The 18,499-nt window shown below is 41.9% G+C and overlaps 1 protein-coding gene across 3 annotated transcripts; it reads left to right on the top strand.

The window, feature by feature from the left end:
• The first annotated feature begins 5,664 nt into the window (after positions 1-5,664).
• On the top strand, positions 5,665-17,897 carry LOC134087224 (cuticle collagen 3A3-like). 3 transcript variants are annotated; one of them, XM_062540597.1, is made up of 7 exons: positions 5,665-5,762; positions 6,443-6,506; positions 7,134-7,271; positions 9,044-9,268; positions 13,422-13,521; positions 16,511-16,625; positions 16,739-17,897. In XM_062540597.1, the coding sequence occupies exons 2-7, from the start codon at positions 6,443-6,445 to the stop codon at positions 16,781-16,783; spliced, it is 687 nt and encodes a 228-aa protein (XP_062396581.1). In that variant the 5' UTR covers positions 5,665-5,762; the 3' UTR covers positions 16,784-17,897. The 3 variants fall into 3 exon arrangements, with proteins under 3 accessions (XP_062396581.1, XP_062396572.1, XP_062396590.1); XM_062540588.1 differs by having other exon boundaries at positions 7,134-7,283; XM_062540606.1 differs by lacking the exon at positions 7,134-7,271.
• Positions 17,898-18,499: the final 602 nt, after the last annotated feature.

Below are 18,499 nucleotides of genomic sequence, written 5' to 3'. Positions count from 1 at the left end.
CATATCTGATACGAATGCGATATGAAACTACCTCCTGGATGTGGTTTGCAACCGTTTCGCAAAAATCGAATTTCATGTGAGCTGTCACTGTTCAGACTTCAAAAGTGACATCCGATTCAAATCTGAATGGACTAAAAATCGGATTTTGGCTGGCAGTCTGAAGTCTGAACACAGCCTTAGTGTCAAAGTGTACTGTACGGTGGACGTCATTGCAGTAAATTATGTTATATTGATGCCAAGGGCGATAACCCATGATTTTTTTTTTGTATATATCATTTTGTGCTTCAGATGTTACATATGGCAAGATATCTCAATATTCTGGGCCAATTCATAGGTCAGCAGCAGTCAGGGGCTACAGTCAATGTTTTGGACTTTTATGTCATCACATGGCGAAAAGTATTGGTTTCTCAAACTAGATAGGTGTAAGACAGCCATCAGGCACCAGATCAAACCTTATGTCGTCAATTGTCTCACCCTGAGCTTTAATAAAAGTGTAGCGCATGGTGAAAACTTCCTCAGTTTATTGAGTGTAAGATAAGAATAAGCTTTCCGTGGCCTTTTGCCCCACCGGGTGCAAGATGCACTAAAATCCGCTGTGAACTCTATGAGTACTGCCGTCTTACCTACCGCCATTACTGTGCATCTGTGGCGGTGTGACACTTACCGGTGCCTTCAAATGGGCAGTGTGCATTTTCCGGAAGTTACATCAGAATAGACTGTCCGAAAGTCAAGCGCTCTCACTAGTTGGGTACTTCGTTTGGCGTGATTTCCAAGCGTGCATCGATGCATCTTTTTTGCCCTCAGGTATCCCATAATCCATTGTGCAGCGCAGGTCAAGCTCCACACGTCATGCAAATCGTCAACACACCCCCCTCCCCGAGTCAGGTGACGCCAACTAGTTAGTGCTGTCCAAATGTAGGTAGGGACGTATACTGGGAAGCAAGCTAACTAATACGCTACTGGGAAGAAGGTACTACCCAGCGTGCACGCTTGACTTCTGGACATAGCCCAAGTCTGCAGGACCATGGGGGTGTCTGGGGTTTTTAAATATATTTGCTATGTGCTGAAATAGCGATTATTGTAATTGTGTTGCATTGTGAGCCGTGGTTTGGAGTGTGCTTATGACTATGTTTATTGAGTTATGTCCGTTTGGTTAGTTAATTGATTTAATTGCGATGGGTCAGGCCAGGGCTTTAAAGTCTCTGGGGGAAACTGGTAGGGATGGGCAGAAAATGGCATTTTATTAACAACTCCCCATATATTTGTTTTAACTTCCACTGTGGCATCTAGTGGCGCTATGAATGTTTTGCGTTTCACCAACACGATGATTAAACAAATCCCTTGTGTGACGAATAGGATATTTTCCTTCTGAAGTGAAACCAAGTGGTGGCGCAGTGCTAGCTCTCTCGCCTATCAATCTGTTGGCCATGGTTCACTTCCCGGCAGGTGTGATTTATAGCTTATTGACTGAATTCAATCGTATAATATGTTTTCACTTAGCACATTTTGGCATTCTCTGCTAATTGCAACACCTGGGGATTTTATTTATATTTCAAAGCCTCTATTCAGTGTTCGAATGGCTTTTAAAGGTATACTATGCAGGATTGGCGATTTTGTCGCCGGTTTCGCTTTCACTTTTCATTTTCGCTCGTTTTATGCTTGCATATTTCTCTGCAGAGCTTCCCCTACAGTTTTAGCGTGTATATTTGACAAAACTCCTCAATCGGTCAGTCTGCCGTGCCTTTTCATGAGACTTTACATGACACTTCCTGGAGTAGAGCATGGGTGCGTGCCCGGTGTCTCCTGAAGTTGCAAGTGTGGTTTTACCGCTACAGACCACTAGAGCGGCCAAAAAAAACACCGTTCGACCGGTAACGACCCATTTAATCATATATAACAGTATGGAACGAATTGATTAACTGAAAAACGTTGCATAGTATACCTTTAAGCATTTTGGGGCTTTGTGTTTTAGTTTAACCAGCTGTCAGGTAGCTCGCACGCTAGAAACCAGAGTGAAACACCACGAAGCCTTTGGTCACGTGACACGGGCGTTTTTGAACCACGTTTCGAAGCATGGTCCGAAACACTTGCGCTTCGGAAGCTCGACACTGTTCCGAAACGTCAGCTTCGAGCGGCACATCCCTAGAAACTGGGCAGAGAGGTAGAATGGTCTGAGGTGAGCCACTGTGCACCTGCTAGAGGCCTAATACTCGGATGCTTGAACATATACCTGGTAATTGAAGGGGATTTTGTCAAAGTTCATTTTGCTATATTTTGGAGAGTTTATAATTGATTTGGTATTGTGTGGAGTTTAGTTTTTTCTTTTATTTTTCCATTTTCTCCTCATGGGCGTGCTACCTGCTAACTATGGTGGAAATAAATCGCTGCATTCTTCCAACTCGACACTGTCTCCTGCATTTCCATCATCGGCAAAGCCATCCCGACTACAGGGAGTCATTATGCTATTGCAGTGGGTAAGAAAGTCCTTATCTGTCCTTATACAATTGAGTTGGCGAAATCTCCCACTGAAGATGTTTTGTTACCTGTATTCTGTGGGGCAGCCGTGGCCTACTGGTTAGGGCTTCTGACTTGTAACCTGAGGGTTGCCGGTTCGATCCCCGACCAGTCCACGGCTGAAGTGCCCTTGAGCAAGGCACCTAACCTCACTGCTCCCCGAGCGCTGCTGGTTGGGCAGGCAGCTCACTGCTCTGGGTTGTGTGATTCACCTCACTGTGTGCTGTGTGTTCACTAATTCGGTTAAATTGGGTTAAATGCAGAGATACATCTGATTACCTCAAGACCTTATGATATCCTCCACACTTGTGTACTTGAACAGATGAAAGTGATGATTACCTATTTCATTCAATTTTGAGTGTTTTAATCAACCTTTTAATCAACCTTGTTACACCTGTGGTGTTCCCGGTCAAAAGTGACCGCCATAGGAAATGAATGGGTATCCAGAGTAAATTCATTCAACATACAGAAAACATCCCCATACACACTGCCCCAGCTCACTCACACACACTCTCACACACACTCTCTCTCTCTCTCTCTCTCTCTCTCTCACACACACACACACACACACCTGAAAAAAAAGTGCTAATTTAAGAGCAGTTAAAACAGACCGGTCAATTTTGACCGGAAACACTAAAGTAGGGGGCTGGAGGCAAACATGACTGGAGGGTTAAAAGACCTAAGCCTCCTCAAGAAATAGAGCCTGCTCTGGCCCTTCTTGAAGGCAGCCTCAGTGTTATGCTTCCAGTCCAGTTTATTGTCTATGTCAGTGTTTTTCAACCTTTTTTGAGCCAAGGCACATTTTTTCATTGAAAAAATCCTGAGGCACACCACCAGCCGAAAATGTTAAATAAAATGAAATTTTATTGAAAATGAAATGAAATAAAACTCTGTATAGCCCGCATTAACGATATCAAGTCATTCTTGTCAAAATGTCTTGAATAGGAATCAAATGAACACAAAGACAATTATTTCTATTCACTCTTTTTTAGACCAATTAGGTGAAATTGGATAATTTCCCACGGCACACCTAACAATGTGTCACGGCACACTAGTGTGCCACGGCACAGTGGTTGAAAAACACTGGTCTATGTGAACCCCCAGATACCTATAGCTCTCCACCACCTCCACCTCCTCCCCCAGTATGGAAATTGTGTTAAGCTTAGCCCTGGTCCTCCTGAAGTCCAGCACCATCTCCTTGGTCTTGGCAATATTTAAGAGCATGTGGTTGTTACCACACCACTCCACAAAGCTGTCCACCAGTCTCCGATACTCCAATACTAGAATGTTCTAAGAACGCTCCTAAAGGCTGGCTTACATTGCACGATTTTGGTGTGTTTTAACAGTCGGCGACTACTTTTCCAAAATCGGGCGGAAATCTTGGGAGTTGTACTGAAATCGCAGCGCGCTCCCGTCATCTAAATCGTTTAGTGTAAGGTGCCAATCTTAGCGGTTTTAAGTCCGTCGGAGGCAGTCTTTTTCTAGTTTTGCCGTTACGACAATATCAAACATGTTTGATATTATCGGAAGTCTTTTCAGTCGTGGCTCATGCAAATAGTGACGTGAACAATAAAAACCAATAGTGACCTCGGTCGACGAACACGAAAACGGAAGGGGCAAATAGGCGACAGCTGTAGCCTGTATGATTATTTGTTATTTCATTTCTTATAATTTATTAGTCGGCTATTCTACGTGACAGAACAACTCTATATCTGTTAGTGATGTCACACTATCAAACAATGCTGCAGAAACGCGAAAAAATTACTTTGATAAGAGTAGCCTATCATGTGAGTTCCTGTTGATGATGACGTATAGCCTAGTGCACGATGGAAATCATTTCAAGGAATCTAGCAGCAGTCTTGTAAATAGTGACCACAGTCTTTGCAAAATCCTAATCTGAGACTGGCCTGTGACTAGTCTGTGACTAAAAACTCAATGAATTGTCTTTAGTTGTGAGAGGGTCTGAGACTGTGGTCTTTCAAAAATCTTTTCCAAATCTTTGCAAAGTCTGGCAATGTAAGGTAGGCTTAAGAAGTTCTTAGCTCTTTAAGAGCTTCTTAACGAATCTGGGAAACACGGCCAATGTGAGTCCACACCTGGGAAGGCAAAGGATGAAATAGGGTTCCATGGTAATCTTGCTGCCATCACTGGCTTATTAACTGCACCTCAGTGAGCCTGTGCCAATCCAAATCTCTAGCTCTTTCACCAACACTTTCACACTAAAGGCCTATTCGGACGGGATTAGTTTTATGGGGTGACATCAGGTAAAGTAATAATTACCAGGTAATGTAGTCCCGTCCGGACGCGCCATGTCAGTAAACATAACGGAGTATGTCGGTGACATTTACAGACACTTTTACCTTCCGTAAAACGGTCCGGAGAAATTACCTTAGGTAAAATTAATCCCGTGCGAACGCGACCCTCTGTAAAGATGTCTGTAATATTTCGTCACATCCTGATTTGAAAACAATTCCACCATAGTCTGAATGAAAACATAACATGTTGTGCAGCTCATAATAGGACGTTAGCTAGTTTGCCTATTAGCTTGATATTGTTAGCCATTTCAAACTACTTATGGCATAACATAAAGCTAACGTTTGCTAGTTTAACCAACTTGTGTAGTCTTTCAAATCTGAAAATGCCGCACGTACCTGACGCAAGTATCACGTGCACGGCGACGAAGATGTGACGGCAGAACGTAAACGTAGTTACTCCTCCCATGTCAGGTAAAATAACAGAGATGTTTAGTCCCGTCCGAATTGGACATTTATATTACAGAGGTCATATGATAAACCTGCATTACTCTACGTCCCCCCATAAAACTAATCCCGTCCGAATAGGCCTTAATCAAGCTGTATTCAGACTATGCATGTTATAATCAGTGCAACTTGGGAGATGGATTGTGTGTTATATTATCCTTTTGCATTACATCCTTGCGCAACAACATGTCCCCAAAATGTAACGCATTATTTTGTTCAGTGTATTTTGAGATCTCTAGTAAGTTGGTGTGGGTTTTTCTCCGATTGCCAAACAGCCTAGTTCAGTTGATTTTTGAGGAAGTTCCCAGGAGGAAAGAGCATCTTGAGCAAACGTACTGTACAGTATTGCTGAAATGGCAGAGATTCCATCATATATCACCTCAAGCCTCAAGCTAGCGAAGGAGAGGGGAAGGAAACGACAACCTGCATTGACACCATCTTGTGTCCTCATTCCTCTCACAACTTCTTTGATCCTTGAAGTTCACAGTGGTGAGTACATACGAATGTAAATTATAGTAATACTCCATATTGTTTTATTGCCAATGTTTAATTTGTTTTATGAACTTTGTTATCAGATAGGTCCGATATTTAGCTCAGGCAAACTAACTAACTGTAGGTCAGTTTTTAGGGTAGGGACTATCTCAGATTCTGTTCAGTTAGCTCTTCTATTGCTGTGCAAACTGACCAAAGTTAAAAGAGAAACATTGAATAAACCTGACATGCTTTTCAAAAATGTGTTTGTGTTGGTTTTACAATCACTGCTGAGATGATTGGCCCAGCTAAACTTCTTGTTTTGAAAATCTGGCCAAAATAAATATACAGTATATATATATATATATATATATATATTTTACAATGTGATGTTCTCAACAGATGTTCAGGATAAAGTTTACAAAATGTATATTCAATTACACTTTGTAAACATTTGCTTGAATGCTCTTTGCACTTTGAGATAGTAGATTGAGGCTACTTGTTACCGAGGCCGCATATGGATAACATGATCTCTCTGTCATTTTTTGTTGTTTTAATGTTTTCAGTCGCCAATGCCATCAGCGAAATGCTGTATCATTAGTATTGTCTTACGACAGGAAGCTCCAATAAGGCTTTTAAGTGTGCGATGATCTTAATCTTTGATTTTAATCATATACTCTTGTTGTTTAACATTCAAGATGTTCCAGGACCATGCAAACAGAAAAGCAACTTTTAAATTACTGCTTGTAATTTATTCCACAGGTATTTTAATTATCTCCTTTACTTCCAAACAGTGTCAGTAGGCTAATCGTTTTTATGAAGCAGTTATTATTTCTACTATTTCGACACCATATAAAATATACTTAAATCTATACTTCAAATTCCATCCCTCTGAACTGAAATTGAAAACTGTCCCTTTATTCATTGTTACTCACAAGGAATCAGACAGTAACATTAATGACACAAATCAAATGGTGATCAAATGGTGACAAGCCGCATCCTTCAGAGAGGTGCAATGCCATGAAATCCTACACTGCATGTAACCATATTTGGTTACAGTAAACCCAATACACTCTCAAATTCAACATATCATGTTCAATCATAGCGTTTGTATACAATTGTTTTTACAAAAAAAGAAAGAAAGACAGAAACCATGAACAAAATGTTTTAATCAAACATGATTAGGAGTAAGAATCAGTTCTAAATTGAAAATGATGTGAAGGCTGTTCATAATCCTGAATCCTCATATCACCATAACATTCTCTGTGTCTGTGTGCGTGTGTGTCTGTGTGTGTGTGTGTCTGTGTCTGTGCGCGCATGTGTGCGCGCATGTGTGCGTGCGTGCGTGAGTGCATGCGTGCTTGTGTGTGTGGTTGTGTGTCATTTAAGTGTCTGGGGGATTTTCAAATCCTGGACTACCTGGACCAGCAGGTCCTCCTGGGCCTCCTGGACCACCTGGACGCGATGGTTATCCAGGACGTCCGGGGGAGCCTGGGTATCCAGGAGGGTGCACCTGTTCTGATAGAGGTTTGAATTTAGGTAGGTAAATCACAAACATTTACAGAGGATCTTTTCTACGCATTTGCATAGCAAAAAGCTTTTTATCCAAAATGAACAACTGAGGAACAGCAATCAAACTTCAGTCAATTAGGAGCGCTAAACACTAAATTCTTATTCTGCTCAATCTGATCAAAGAAACAGTAGTTTAATTCCAAAACAAGATATCCTCCTTTTCAATGAATTCAATGAAACCACTGTAGGGTTGTTATTTGAATCGCGTCTATGTTACCTGAGATGAATAATAAACATATATTATGAATATTACTTAAAAGAACCTAATAGTTTCGGTAGCCGTTTTCTGTTTCCCTAACAACTAGCATTGTTACTATTTTATTAACTCTTTAAAGAGACTCTATGCAACTTTTTCATAGTCATAAAATCACTTAGAAATCGTTGTTTTGCTTGACTAACCAGTTTTATCGAAAACAGTCATATTTCCTCCCGCCCCCAGTGTCCCTATCCGCTATTGCAACCTTGCAGTTTGTTCAGGAGACGATCATTCCCTCTTTACATCTGGAAGGCTGAGACGCATAAAGAACAAGAAGAACCATGCTTGCAATTTATATATTTATATATAGCCTATATAAATATACACGCTAAAGCTGTCGGGGAAGCTCTGCAGAGAAATATGCAAGCATAAAACAAGCTAAAATGAAAAACAAAACCGAAACTTAATATGAAATCGCCAATCCTGCATTGTTTCTCTTTAAGTGCTGTGGTTTTCAATAAGTGGTCCACAGACCCTAGTGGTCTGTGAAGGCATTGCAGACATTGCATCCTAAGTCCATTAAAAAATAGAATATAATAAAATATCGAGGGCTGAAAACCAAAGGGGCGTCAGTGACATTTCACCGACTTTACAGGAGAGCCAAAACAAATCTAACTGCTTCTATATGTTCCAGTTAAAGACCTTTGGTTTTTGTTCATTAACTTTATATTTATAAATATTTTACTTCTATAATTTTGTCAGCTAGAAAGAGCTCATCAAGAGCTTTCAGGTGATATATATAACTACATTTTGACCAAAATGTCACTTACGCCCCTTTGGTTCTCAGCTCTCGATATATACTTTTTTGATCCCGTGAGGGAAATTCAGTCTCTGCATTTAACCCAATTTAACCAAATTAGTGAACACACACAGCACACAGTGAACACACAGTGAGGTGAATCACACACTAACCCAGAGCTGCCTGCCCAACCAGCGGCACTCGGGGAGCAGTGAGGGGTTAGGTGGCTTGCTCAAGGGCACTTCAGCTGTGGACTGGTCGGGGATTGAGACGGCAACCCTCTGTTTACAAGCTTGAAGCCCTAACCAGTAGGCCGCGGCTGCCCCACTCATTTTTATAGAATATAATATATATATATATGCAAGTCTCTCCACTCGACACCTATCTTTGCAATGTGTTATGTGTAGACAATCAGCCTATTGACGTTACAAACTACCCCATACATTTCTATGGAGGAATCATTGAGCGCTCCAACTAACTGGTGTCTTTTGGCAATGTATAAATGTCACACTGTTAAAGTTTGTTTTACATTTCCATGGAGTGATCTTTCCCATAGTCTACAACCTGGACAGATAATGGGAATGAATTGGATGGTAGCCTACTATATCAAGATGAGTCACCTGTACAAACATATCTCTCTCTGTTTGTGTGTGTACACACGCACATTTATGCATGTATGTATTTATGGATCGGATATGTGTGTGAATGTGTGTGTTGTGTTTCAAACGTCAGATAGACTTCCTAGTCTCCCTGGCCCATCTGGCGAAAGAGGACCTCCTGGGAAACCTGGCCCTCCTGGAGATAGAGGACCTCCTGGGAATCCTGGCCCAGATGGAAAACGAGGACCTCCTGGGATTATTGGCCCTCCTGGTCGTCCTGGTGAGCCTGGGCTAATGGGACCTCCAGGAGCACCGGGAGTCTGTGCCTTCTGTGAAGAAGATGGGAGACACTCTTCAGGTATGGGAACCCCCTAAATGGGATTTCCAAAACTACTGCCCAGTTGTACTGTGGAAATCCATACGGGCTTCCAGTGATGTAGGTTAGGTCTCAACGGTGGACACCAGTTAACCATTTCTAATCGTAAAACAAATGGTATTGATGTCAAAGCTTTTCCACTTTGAGTTGATTTTTTTTCAATTTGAGGCACTCAGAGTACTGTTAAGACCTCGGCAACAAATAAGTTGTATTGTCTATTTCAGGATGCTGTCAATACCAGGGACAACTGTGGCACTTTATTAACCTGTTTATCATTTTATTTGTCATGCGTGGGCAACGTCGCCAAACTCGAAGCAGCTTCGCGTCTTGGCCAAACTTTGGCGCTTTGACCTGAGGGCGAGCTGTCGCGTATCCTGCCGGGGCGCTCTCGCGGCGCGTCGGAGCAAGCACACTTCGCACTTTCCCACCGGGAAATGAATTCTAGTTTTATTTGTCATGCGTGTCAGGTTTTTCATTATGACTCGTCTTTTTAGACGTGGACTTCGGACTTGATGTATATTGTGTGTAGCCTACATTGTGTCGTACTGTAGTTTGCGGTTTGTCGTTGTGTTAAACTTTAAATGTAAAATGATACATTGTGTAATAATAAATAATTGTACTGCGTTATCTGTCCATTTTCATTTCGGCGCACATGTTAGAGTGTGCGACTGTGCGCATGTCTCAGGGGCGGTGCTGAAAACGTACGCAGTAAGTAAAAATAAGTAAAAATATGTTAACATATTTTTCATGTGACACACAAGCGTTTCCATTCAAAAGTGGTGCAGGAAAGTTTTAATAGTCAGACTGGCCGCAACAGCACCGAATCAGAGACATTTCTGGGATAAATGCACATACAGTATTAAAGGAGAAATCCAGCCAATATTAACATGGAGCTAGCACAGTTGATCATGTTCATGGAAAACTGGCTAGGGGTGGCACGGTTCACAAAATCCACGGTTCGGTTCGTATCACGGTTTAGGGTCACGGTTTTCGGTTCGGTACGGTTCTTGTTGTTATTTTTTCTTTTACTCTTTAACACTCCAGAAACATATTTCAGCATATAGCTTAATCATCCACAATTAGGCTAGAGTATTTAGAGAATAGTTATCATGTAATAATGCACAAACTGAATTTGACTTCACATAAAGCACATTATTGTCTGAGGAAACTTTAAGCTTCAGTTGAGATTTTGATAAAGCAAGAGGGAAGACATTGATGATTCCAACAATCTTTTAATTTATTTGGCAGGGATGGTGCACCAGCACAAAATATCCACCCATATTTTTCATTGCATCGCCTTTTCATCGCTCGCCTTTCATATAGTGTGAATGATTTTTTAACAAGATGTAAAGCTTGTCTTTATTTGAAACACACATTATGTAATTATTTATACATTCTATATACTGACATGTCTGATATTCATAACAGCAAACTTTATGCAGATTATAGCCTACTATTCATTATAACTCCACCTCTTAAATTCAGCTGTCTGGCTGAAGCCTCAAAATATTGTAAACAAAGTAGCAGGCTAAGCTCATCATACTGTACTGGTTGGACTGTTCAGTTTCCCCACATGTGTTTTTGTTTCAAGGTAAGCTAATACTTTTTCTCCTTGGGACAGGCCCTTTTAAGCCTTGGAGTTGAAAACATTGGTATTGAGATGGTCAGTCAACTTGAATGCAAGAGTTTTTATCAAATATCTGCAGCATAGCCTTCTAATGATGCTAACCGTTTTTAACAGTAATTTAGCTAATCGTCTTCTGTGCGTCATTGCGTGTTGTGTTCATGTAATACAGTATACATACATACTTTTACAGTTCTAATTCTATTACTTAGGATGCCTGTTTTACGTTGCACTTTTGACACTGTAAGGCCACCGTAGGTGCGCGCTAATTGTGTGGGGTTTTGGAGAAAATAAACAAGTGCGTTGCTGCATCCATGAAGTGAAGACTAGTCGTTATTTTAGCAACATAACAATGCGTTCACGATTGTGAATGTTCTATTTGGATTAATGTGCATGTCGAGGGCGGGTGTCCATTGAGCGCGCACGGGAGCGGGCCAAGGAGAATGAGTTTACTCTACTGTTTGGTAAAGTTGCACGCATAGTCTACAGTTGCGGAAGAACATGCTTCCACCCGAGCAGGGTCAGGTGCATCAGTTTGACCACGCTAGGGATGATCTCTCGCACTTGCCATTTCTAAAACCTTGCGCGCAGCACTCAAAACTCCATACTCCTACTCTCGCACGTAAGGGAAACACGTCGTCACATATGGGAATCAATTGCACATGCCATAACTAGCCTGAACCGTAGGACCGTACGACGAACACACCCTCCGAACCGTGACATGCGAACCGCACGGTTCGGAGCATTTTTCAAAAACCGTGCCACCCCTAAAACTGGCGGTCAAAAATAACATGGAAAAAATCATGTCTCATATGAATTAGCCAGCTATAGTGGCTAAAGTAGTCGAAGTATAAACTGTGCTATAAGGGCATGTTCTAATCTGAATTAGCCAGCTATAGTGGCTAAAGTAGTCGAAGTATAAGCTGTGCTATAAGAGCATGTTCTAAACTGAATTAGCCAGCTATAGTGGCTAAAGTAGTCGAAGTATAAACTGTGCTATAAGGGCATGTTCTAATCTGAATTAGCCAGCTATAGTGGCTAAAGTAGTCGAAGTATAAGTGTGCTATAAGGGCATGTTCTAATCTGAATTAGCCAGCTATAGTGGCTACAGTAGTCGAAGTATAAACTGTGCTATAAGGGCATGTTCTAATCTGTACCTTTGTGCCTTCTAACACAGGGGTTTTCAAAGTGGGTGCCGCGGCACCCTGGGGTGCCGTGACGCATGCTCAGGGGTGCCGCGGAATTGTGGCTTGATAATTTAATGACATTTTAAAAAGCATAATATCCATTTCAAAATTCATTTTATTGCAAAAACGTATTTGCAGCACAAACAATAGGCTACAGTTTACTGTATCGTACTGTGCTGTATGTAGTATAGGCTACTTATTGTTATGGCGGAGTGCAGTTATAGGCGCAATGGATACGTTTTTAAAGAAAACGCCATGCACCTCCACAGGGACAGACCTCGGAATCTGACCAGACGAAATCAGCAACGAGAAAAGTGAGGCAACATAACGACTCCTACCTCCAGTATGGGTTCACTTGGGCTGGCGAGGTAACGTGTCCCACACCAGTATGCCTGGTCTGCAGGAAGACGTGGGCTAACATTGGCTACGGCTATTGGGGAAGTTTGCGCTTCAAATACGAGTCCACTTATGCTAGTGGCCTTTGCCAGCTGCTCGCTAACGTGAGATGTCGATGAGGACAAATTTACAGATAACTATTTTGCAAAGAACTGACCAACCATGCTGCCGGAGATGAGATATTCAGGGTGACAGATGAATACTTGAGGAACAATAATCTTAGCTGGGATATGTGCGTAAGTCTGTGCACTGCCACTGACGGGGCGGCCTCAATGACAGGTCGGGTCAAAGGCTTTGTAACGAAAGCTATACAACAGAATCCTTCCATGGTAGCGACGCATTGCATGTTGCATCGGGAGGCTCTTACTGCAAAAACGATGCCTCCAGACCTGACGGATGTATTGAAATAGATCGTAAAAATAGCTAATTACGTTAAATCACGTCCCCTTCAAACACGGTTATTCACTGCCCTGCCCTCTGCAGTGAAATGGGTTAAGACTGCACACCGAGGTCAGGTGGTTATCAAGTTGGTTATCCTGTTCACCATTTATTCAAAAGTTCAATTAAATGAGTTGAATGAAAGTAGTTCATTTGAATAAAACAAAAAAAGATATTAACTTCACCTTATCTTAGTAATGCCTATAATAAAAGCATTTTTGGCCTATCCAACATATCACAAGGTTAAAGAAAATGGCATGAAGTACAAATATGGCACAAAGGAGGTTGAGTAAAAAGTAAAAAAAAAAATAGGGGTGCCGTGGATGGAGAGAGATATGTTTAGGGGTGCCGTAAGCCAGAAAAGTTTGGGAACCACTGTTCTAACAGACTCAAAATGTCATGACAAGTGCTGTGCACCATTAACAGGGTGTGTGTGCGCTAATAAACGTGTGTCTGTGTCTGTGTTTCTCTGTGTTTGCATGTGTACTAGATCAAACTGGACTTACATTTATTGCCACAGTAGGGTGTGTTCTTGCCATTCTGGACACAGCTGCCTTAGTTGCTGTTGTTGTTTTCACCGTGAGGAAGAAGTGAGTACCGGCTGCAGCATTGCACAGCTTGTGAAAACCCTTAGTTTCATAATGGGAGCATGGCTCCAGAGCATCTGGTTTTGAGTAATTTTACATTTAAACAGTTCATACATTTAAAAAAAAAAAAAATGTGCCAGTGTCTCATGCACACTAACTACCGTACGTACAGTATGTGACTGAATCTTAAAGTGTAACCCTGATCTTAAACTGGAAACAAACAAAGTGGAGGAAGCCTGCCCCCAAAACAAAAACGACCTTTAAGACTATAGCTATAAATGGGGCTTAAAGCCTAACTCCGGCAAAAAATTGACCCCAGGCTCTTTTTCTACACATCAAATAAGCCGTGGAGACAGTATTTTGTGTTGATAAAACACTACTGAGCTTGCACTGGTGTACACTATAGACTAAAATTGGATAACGCTAAACGAATCATCCTCTTGTTTTCAATTAGCACGATATGTAACCGTCACAACTTCTGGTCACATGTCAGTCACCATTATGTTAAGCCCACCCACCGACTCTATACACGATGTGATTGGTCCGGTGATTCTTCCATTTCCCTGCTCCCAAGCATGGAGGTATTATAAGAACTGGAGAAAGTGAACAAGTACCACCCCCATTCATTTCAATGGGAATGCTAGGCTAGTAAAAAATGCCAAAATTGAATGATTTTTTCAGGCTTCAACATGGCGTTTCAAGGGGCTTGTTTCCGGTGCCGTTTTACTTAGCCAATTAAGTGGCAGGTTACTGATTGACGTAAGGTACAGAAGGAGAGCTTGTGCCCACACTTAACTCGTGCATGAGCTGAGAGTGGAACAGCCACCAATCAGCATCTGATCAGCATGAGGAGAAAGGGCACCGGACATGATGTATTTCTGGAAAATGGCGACGAGGAAGTGCCTTGCTAATCGGCAAAGCTAATCAGTCAAATCCTGACCCCCTGCTCCCAAGCTCTCTGGAGCGTTGCTAGACTGCCCCGGCAGCCCAATTAGATGTGCTGCCACTAGGGGCGTCTAGATTTCTAGGCTTTTGCTCAGGGTCTCTACACGTGACACAAAGCACCAGCAACACAACTAGTGAACCTGGAGTTTTATTACAGAAGAACACTTACCAACCCTGAGCAAGCTACTGACAAGGTTTGGTGTTGTTTTGAACAATATTACTGGATAAATGCTATTTGTAATGTGTTTTGGTTCACAGCCCTTATCCAATCCACCGTTTGCGATTAGCATAAAACCGGAGCAAGCTCTGTAGTATTTGATCAACAAAAAATACTGTTTCCACAGCTTATTTCATGTGTTTTCATGCAGAAAAAGACCCTGGGGTAACTTTTCGCTGGAGTTATGCTTTCAGCCCTATTTATGACTGAAGGTAAGGTAAGGTCATGTAAGGGATAACGGCCGACGAGGTGACCGGTTCGATGGAAATAATGGCTAGGTGGAGGTCTAAAACTCCGGCGACGTGCGAAGCACGGAGACGGAGTTACCTCCGCCGTGCCATTATTTCCATCGAACCGGTCGACCTCGAAGGCCGTTATCCCGCTTATCTCCCGTTTGTATTCATAACCTGTATGTTTAGAACATAGTTTTATTCCACCGTTGCGTCCGTTAACATCGCTAAAACTGTCTTGACTGTGGGACTACTTTCCGCCACATATCAACTTTCTACTTGCAAGACAAAACTGCCGTTACTAGTTCTAAAATGGATGGTTGCTATGGCCAAAGGCCAGTCGTTAGTTCTAAATGGCTGGTTGCTACGGCCAAAAGCCAGTCGTTAGTTCTATCTCTCCCGTTGTCAAGCGGGCATATCCCAGGATTCTGATTAACTTTAACTTTGAAAGATCGCTACTTTTATAGCCTAGGCCTACATGCATCCAACTAGCTACAATCCACCTCCGTCATATGCTACAATGTTACTATGGTTCTGCATGTTTGTATTCAATTTCAATTTCAATTTAATGTCGCTTATAGAGCGCCAATACATTACACATGTCTCAAGGCGCTTTACAGAGTGTTAGACATTCAAAGAGAGCCCATGAGTAACAGGGGCAAGGAAAAACTCCCTAGAATTGGAGATACATATAGGAAGAAACCTCAGACAGACCCACGACTCAAGGGCCCAACCCATCTGCCTTGGGTCAGTTACAGTACAGTCATTTGTAGTTTGAAAGTTACAATGACAATTCCAGCTTGGATGCAACGTGACAGTTCATTTAAACTTCGCAACGAGTTTGGCGAATTAATATTCAAGTGTGATACGGGAACTACTTCAGAGGTAGCAGGTTATACGAAGTTAATGGCCACCCCATCAGCCAATCAGAGAAGAGAATTCCATTGTTGAGGGAGATAATTATTTATATAGCGCATTTAACGCGCACCGAGTGCAACCCAAAGCGCTTTACAGAAGTCAGAGACAGTGCCGAACGGAGTGGCGTAGTCGCCATGCAGCGTACCTGTGAGAACATGACAACAAACAAATTCACAAAATAACAAGACACAGACAAAAGATGACGGACGGAGCGGCGTAATCGCCAGCGTACCCGTGACACCAAGACATACAAGACAGACAAATAAACAAAAGTCATACAAATAATGAAGCAAACAAAAACAGAAAAGTCCACGTTAACTTAGTCCAATTGACTGCATACAAGCCAGACGGCTGAGAGAAGTCCCAGTTAAATGAAGTCTTAAAGGTTGTTTTTGTTTTGGGGGGCAGGCTTCCCTCACTTAGTTTGTTTCCGGTTTCGGGTGCCTGGGCTTTTTAAAGGTTCTGTTTAACAGTGTACTCACGGAATGGGCAGCTAGCGAATCAATGCTGATTGTGACAAACATTTCCATGGGCTTCTCATTGAGAACATTCACTGACTGCACCTTCCCAGACACCACAGACATGTTCATGGGCTTCTCGTTGTGCATCACTGACTACAACCCTTTAACTCACACACCAAATACATGTGCCATTTGATAACTTCCATTATTTGTTTTTACAGAGGAAATGCAGCAGCTAGAGACTCAGCAGCACAGAGCCCTGATGTGGACCCTCCTGATGATACATACACAGCTCTGAATCCCAGGACAAGAACACCTGATTATGACACTCTTGATGTAAGTCTGTCACATAAACAGGTGGAATAATCGGGATGGGTTGCCATTTCTTTCACATTATGTCATTGCATTTACTAAAGCTGTATATTGATTCCTGATGTTTCCTGTTGTAGCATTTTAGGACTCCACCCAGTGTTCGTGGCCGAAACCCTAGATGAAACGCGCGCCTCTGCGAACTCCAGCTGATGTTGATTGATAACTCCATACTCTTCCAAATGGCGTGTGTGTGTGTGTGTGTGTGTGTGTGTGTGTGTGTGTGTCAAAAGTATTTGTATAGTTGTTAAAAGTTATGGATTAAGTAAAGTGAAGTATGTTTACCAGCAGAGATTTCCTTTTTTTTTTTTTTAAAACTTAAAATTGTATATATTTTCTTAGAATTTTCTTCCACTTCCATGATGGCAGACAAACACACAGACACACTCACAGGCAGACAGATACACACACACACACACTGGCTGAGCTCTCATGTACACTGCTGAATGGTTCCTCATTGGCCCAACACATGCCACACATCACTCATATTTACACAACAAAACACAAAATCCCTGGTTATGGTTATAGTTATTTAGCAGACGCTTTTGTCCAAAGCGACATACACAATACAAATTAAATTAACAGTGAACAATTACAAAATAGGGAGAATAGCAATATTATCAATAAAACTGTATAAAACAATCATTATAAGCACTAACCCAATGAGAAATAAAGCAATGTAGGTAGGTATATTTTTTCCTAATTTGAGACAGGGTCAGAGGTGCAACAGGATGGATGGCATGTGAAGATGCCGATAACAGGACTCCAACACTCTCTGCACTGAAGTCAGGGATGCATATTGCAGTGCCCAGAGGCTTTTAGATTATGTTTCCTGTTGTAGCATTTTAGGAATACACACAGTGCCCGTGCTGAAAGCCCTAGATAATTTGTGTGTCTCTGCAAACTCCAGCTCATGTTTAACCATAACTGTATACTCCTCCAGATGGCAACCGACTGGGACTAACAGCTATAGACATTACAAGTTTTCGTCCTATACTGTACCTCCTATCTGTACTGCATGTGCCTTTAAGGCAGGCCTGACATTTAATTACCCTCTTTTACCCATTAAGCAACATCCTGTCTATGACCACACAAACGTTGAGGAGGAAGTGCACGTGTATCTCCTGTGATCTCTCTCACTTGATTGGCTCCAAGTGGTTACATTAGAGTGTACTGACACTAACAACCTTTTATTAAACTCCTCTCTCTAGGGTCAGTTGATATATATATATATATATATATACTAAACACTCTAAATGTTGTGGAAGCCCATTTCCGCCAGGGAAATGGGCTTCCACAAAAATGAAATGGTCAGAACTTTAGTCTGCTGGAGATTTGGATGTACGGTCGCAACTCATCTGAAATCAATGGATTTATTGTTTTATGTGTGAATGCAGTGAGGGAAATAAAGACACCAAGAAGAATTCCTGTGTTTGGCCATTTTAATCATCACAACCGACGCCTGAAAACGAGGGTCGTTACACTGGCACACCAGTTTTGCGATGCAAAGTTTAATCCAACCAGTGAGGAGTGTAAAATGCTACCCTTGTGCAAAACATTTTCGGTCCCATTCAGACCATCATCTTTTGCACTGATGATGGTCTGAAAGGGGACGAAAACGTTTGGCACTAGGGTATCACTTTACACTCCTCACTGTTTGCAATTAGTGACACCATAAAAGTGCAAAACAAATGAATGCATCGTCTGACTGGTGCTGACTTGTACAGTAAAGATGGACTTCCTTACTCATGTCTCATGTCCTCTCTGAACGGTTGTGTGTGCTGTGATGTACAGCTTGGATGACCTTTGTTTTTGTTTTTGGATTTTGTCACCGCAGTCAG

The sequence above is a fragment of the Sardina pilchardus genome, chromosome 1 (assembly GCF_963854185.1).
Source record: "Sardina pilchardus chromosome 1, fSarPil1.1, whole genome shotgun sequence".
Classification (NCBI taxonomy): domain Eukaryota; kingdom Metazoa; phylum Chordata; class Actinopteri; order Clupeiformes; family Clupeidae; genus Sardina; species Sardina pilchardus.
Note: the sequence above shows the minus strand (reverse complement) of the source record. Positions and strands in the feature narration are given on the sequence as shown.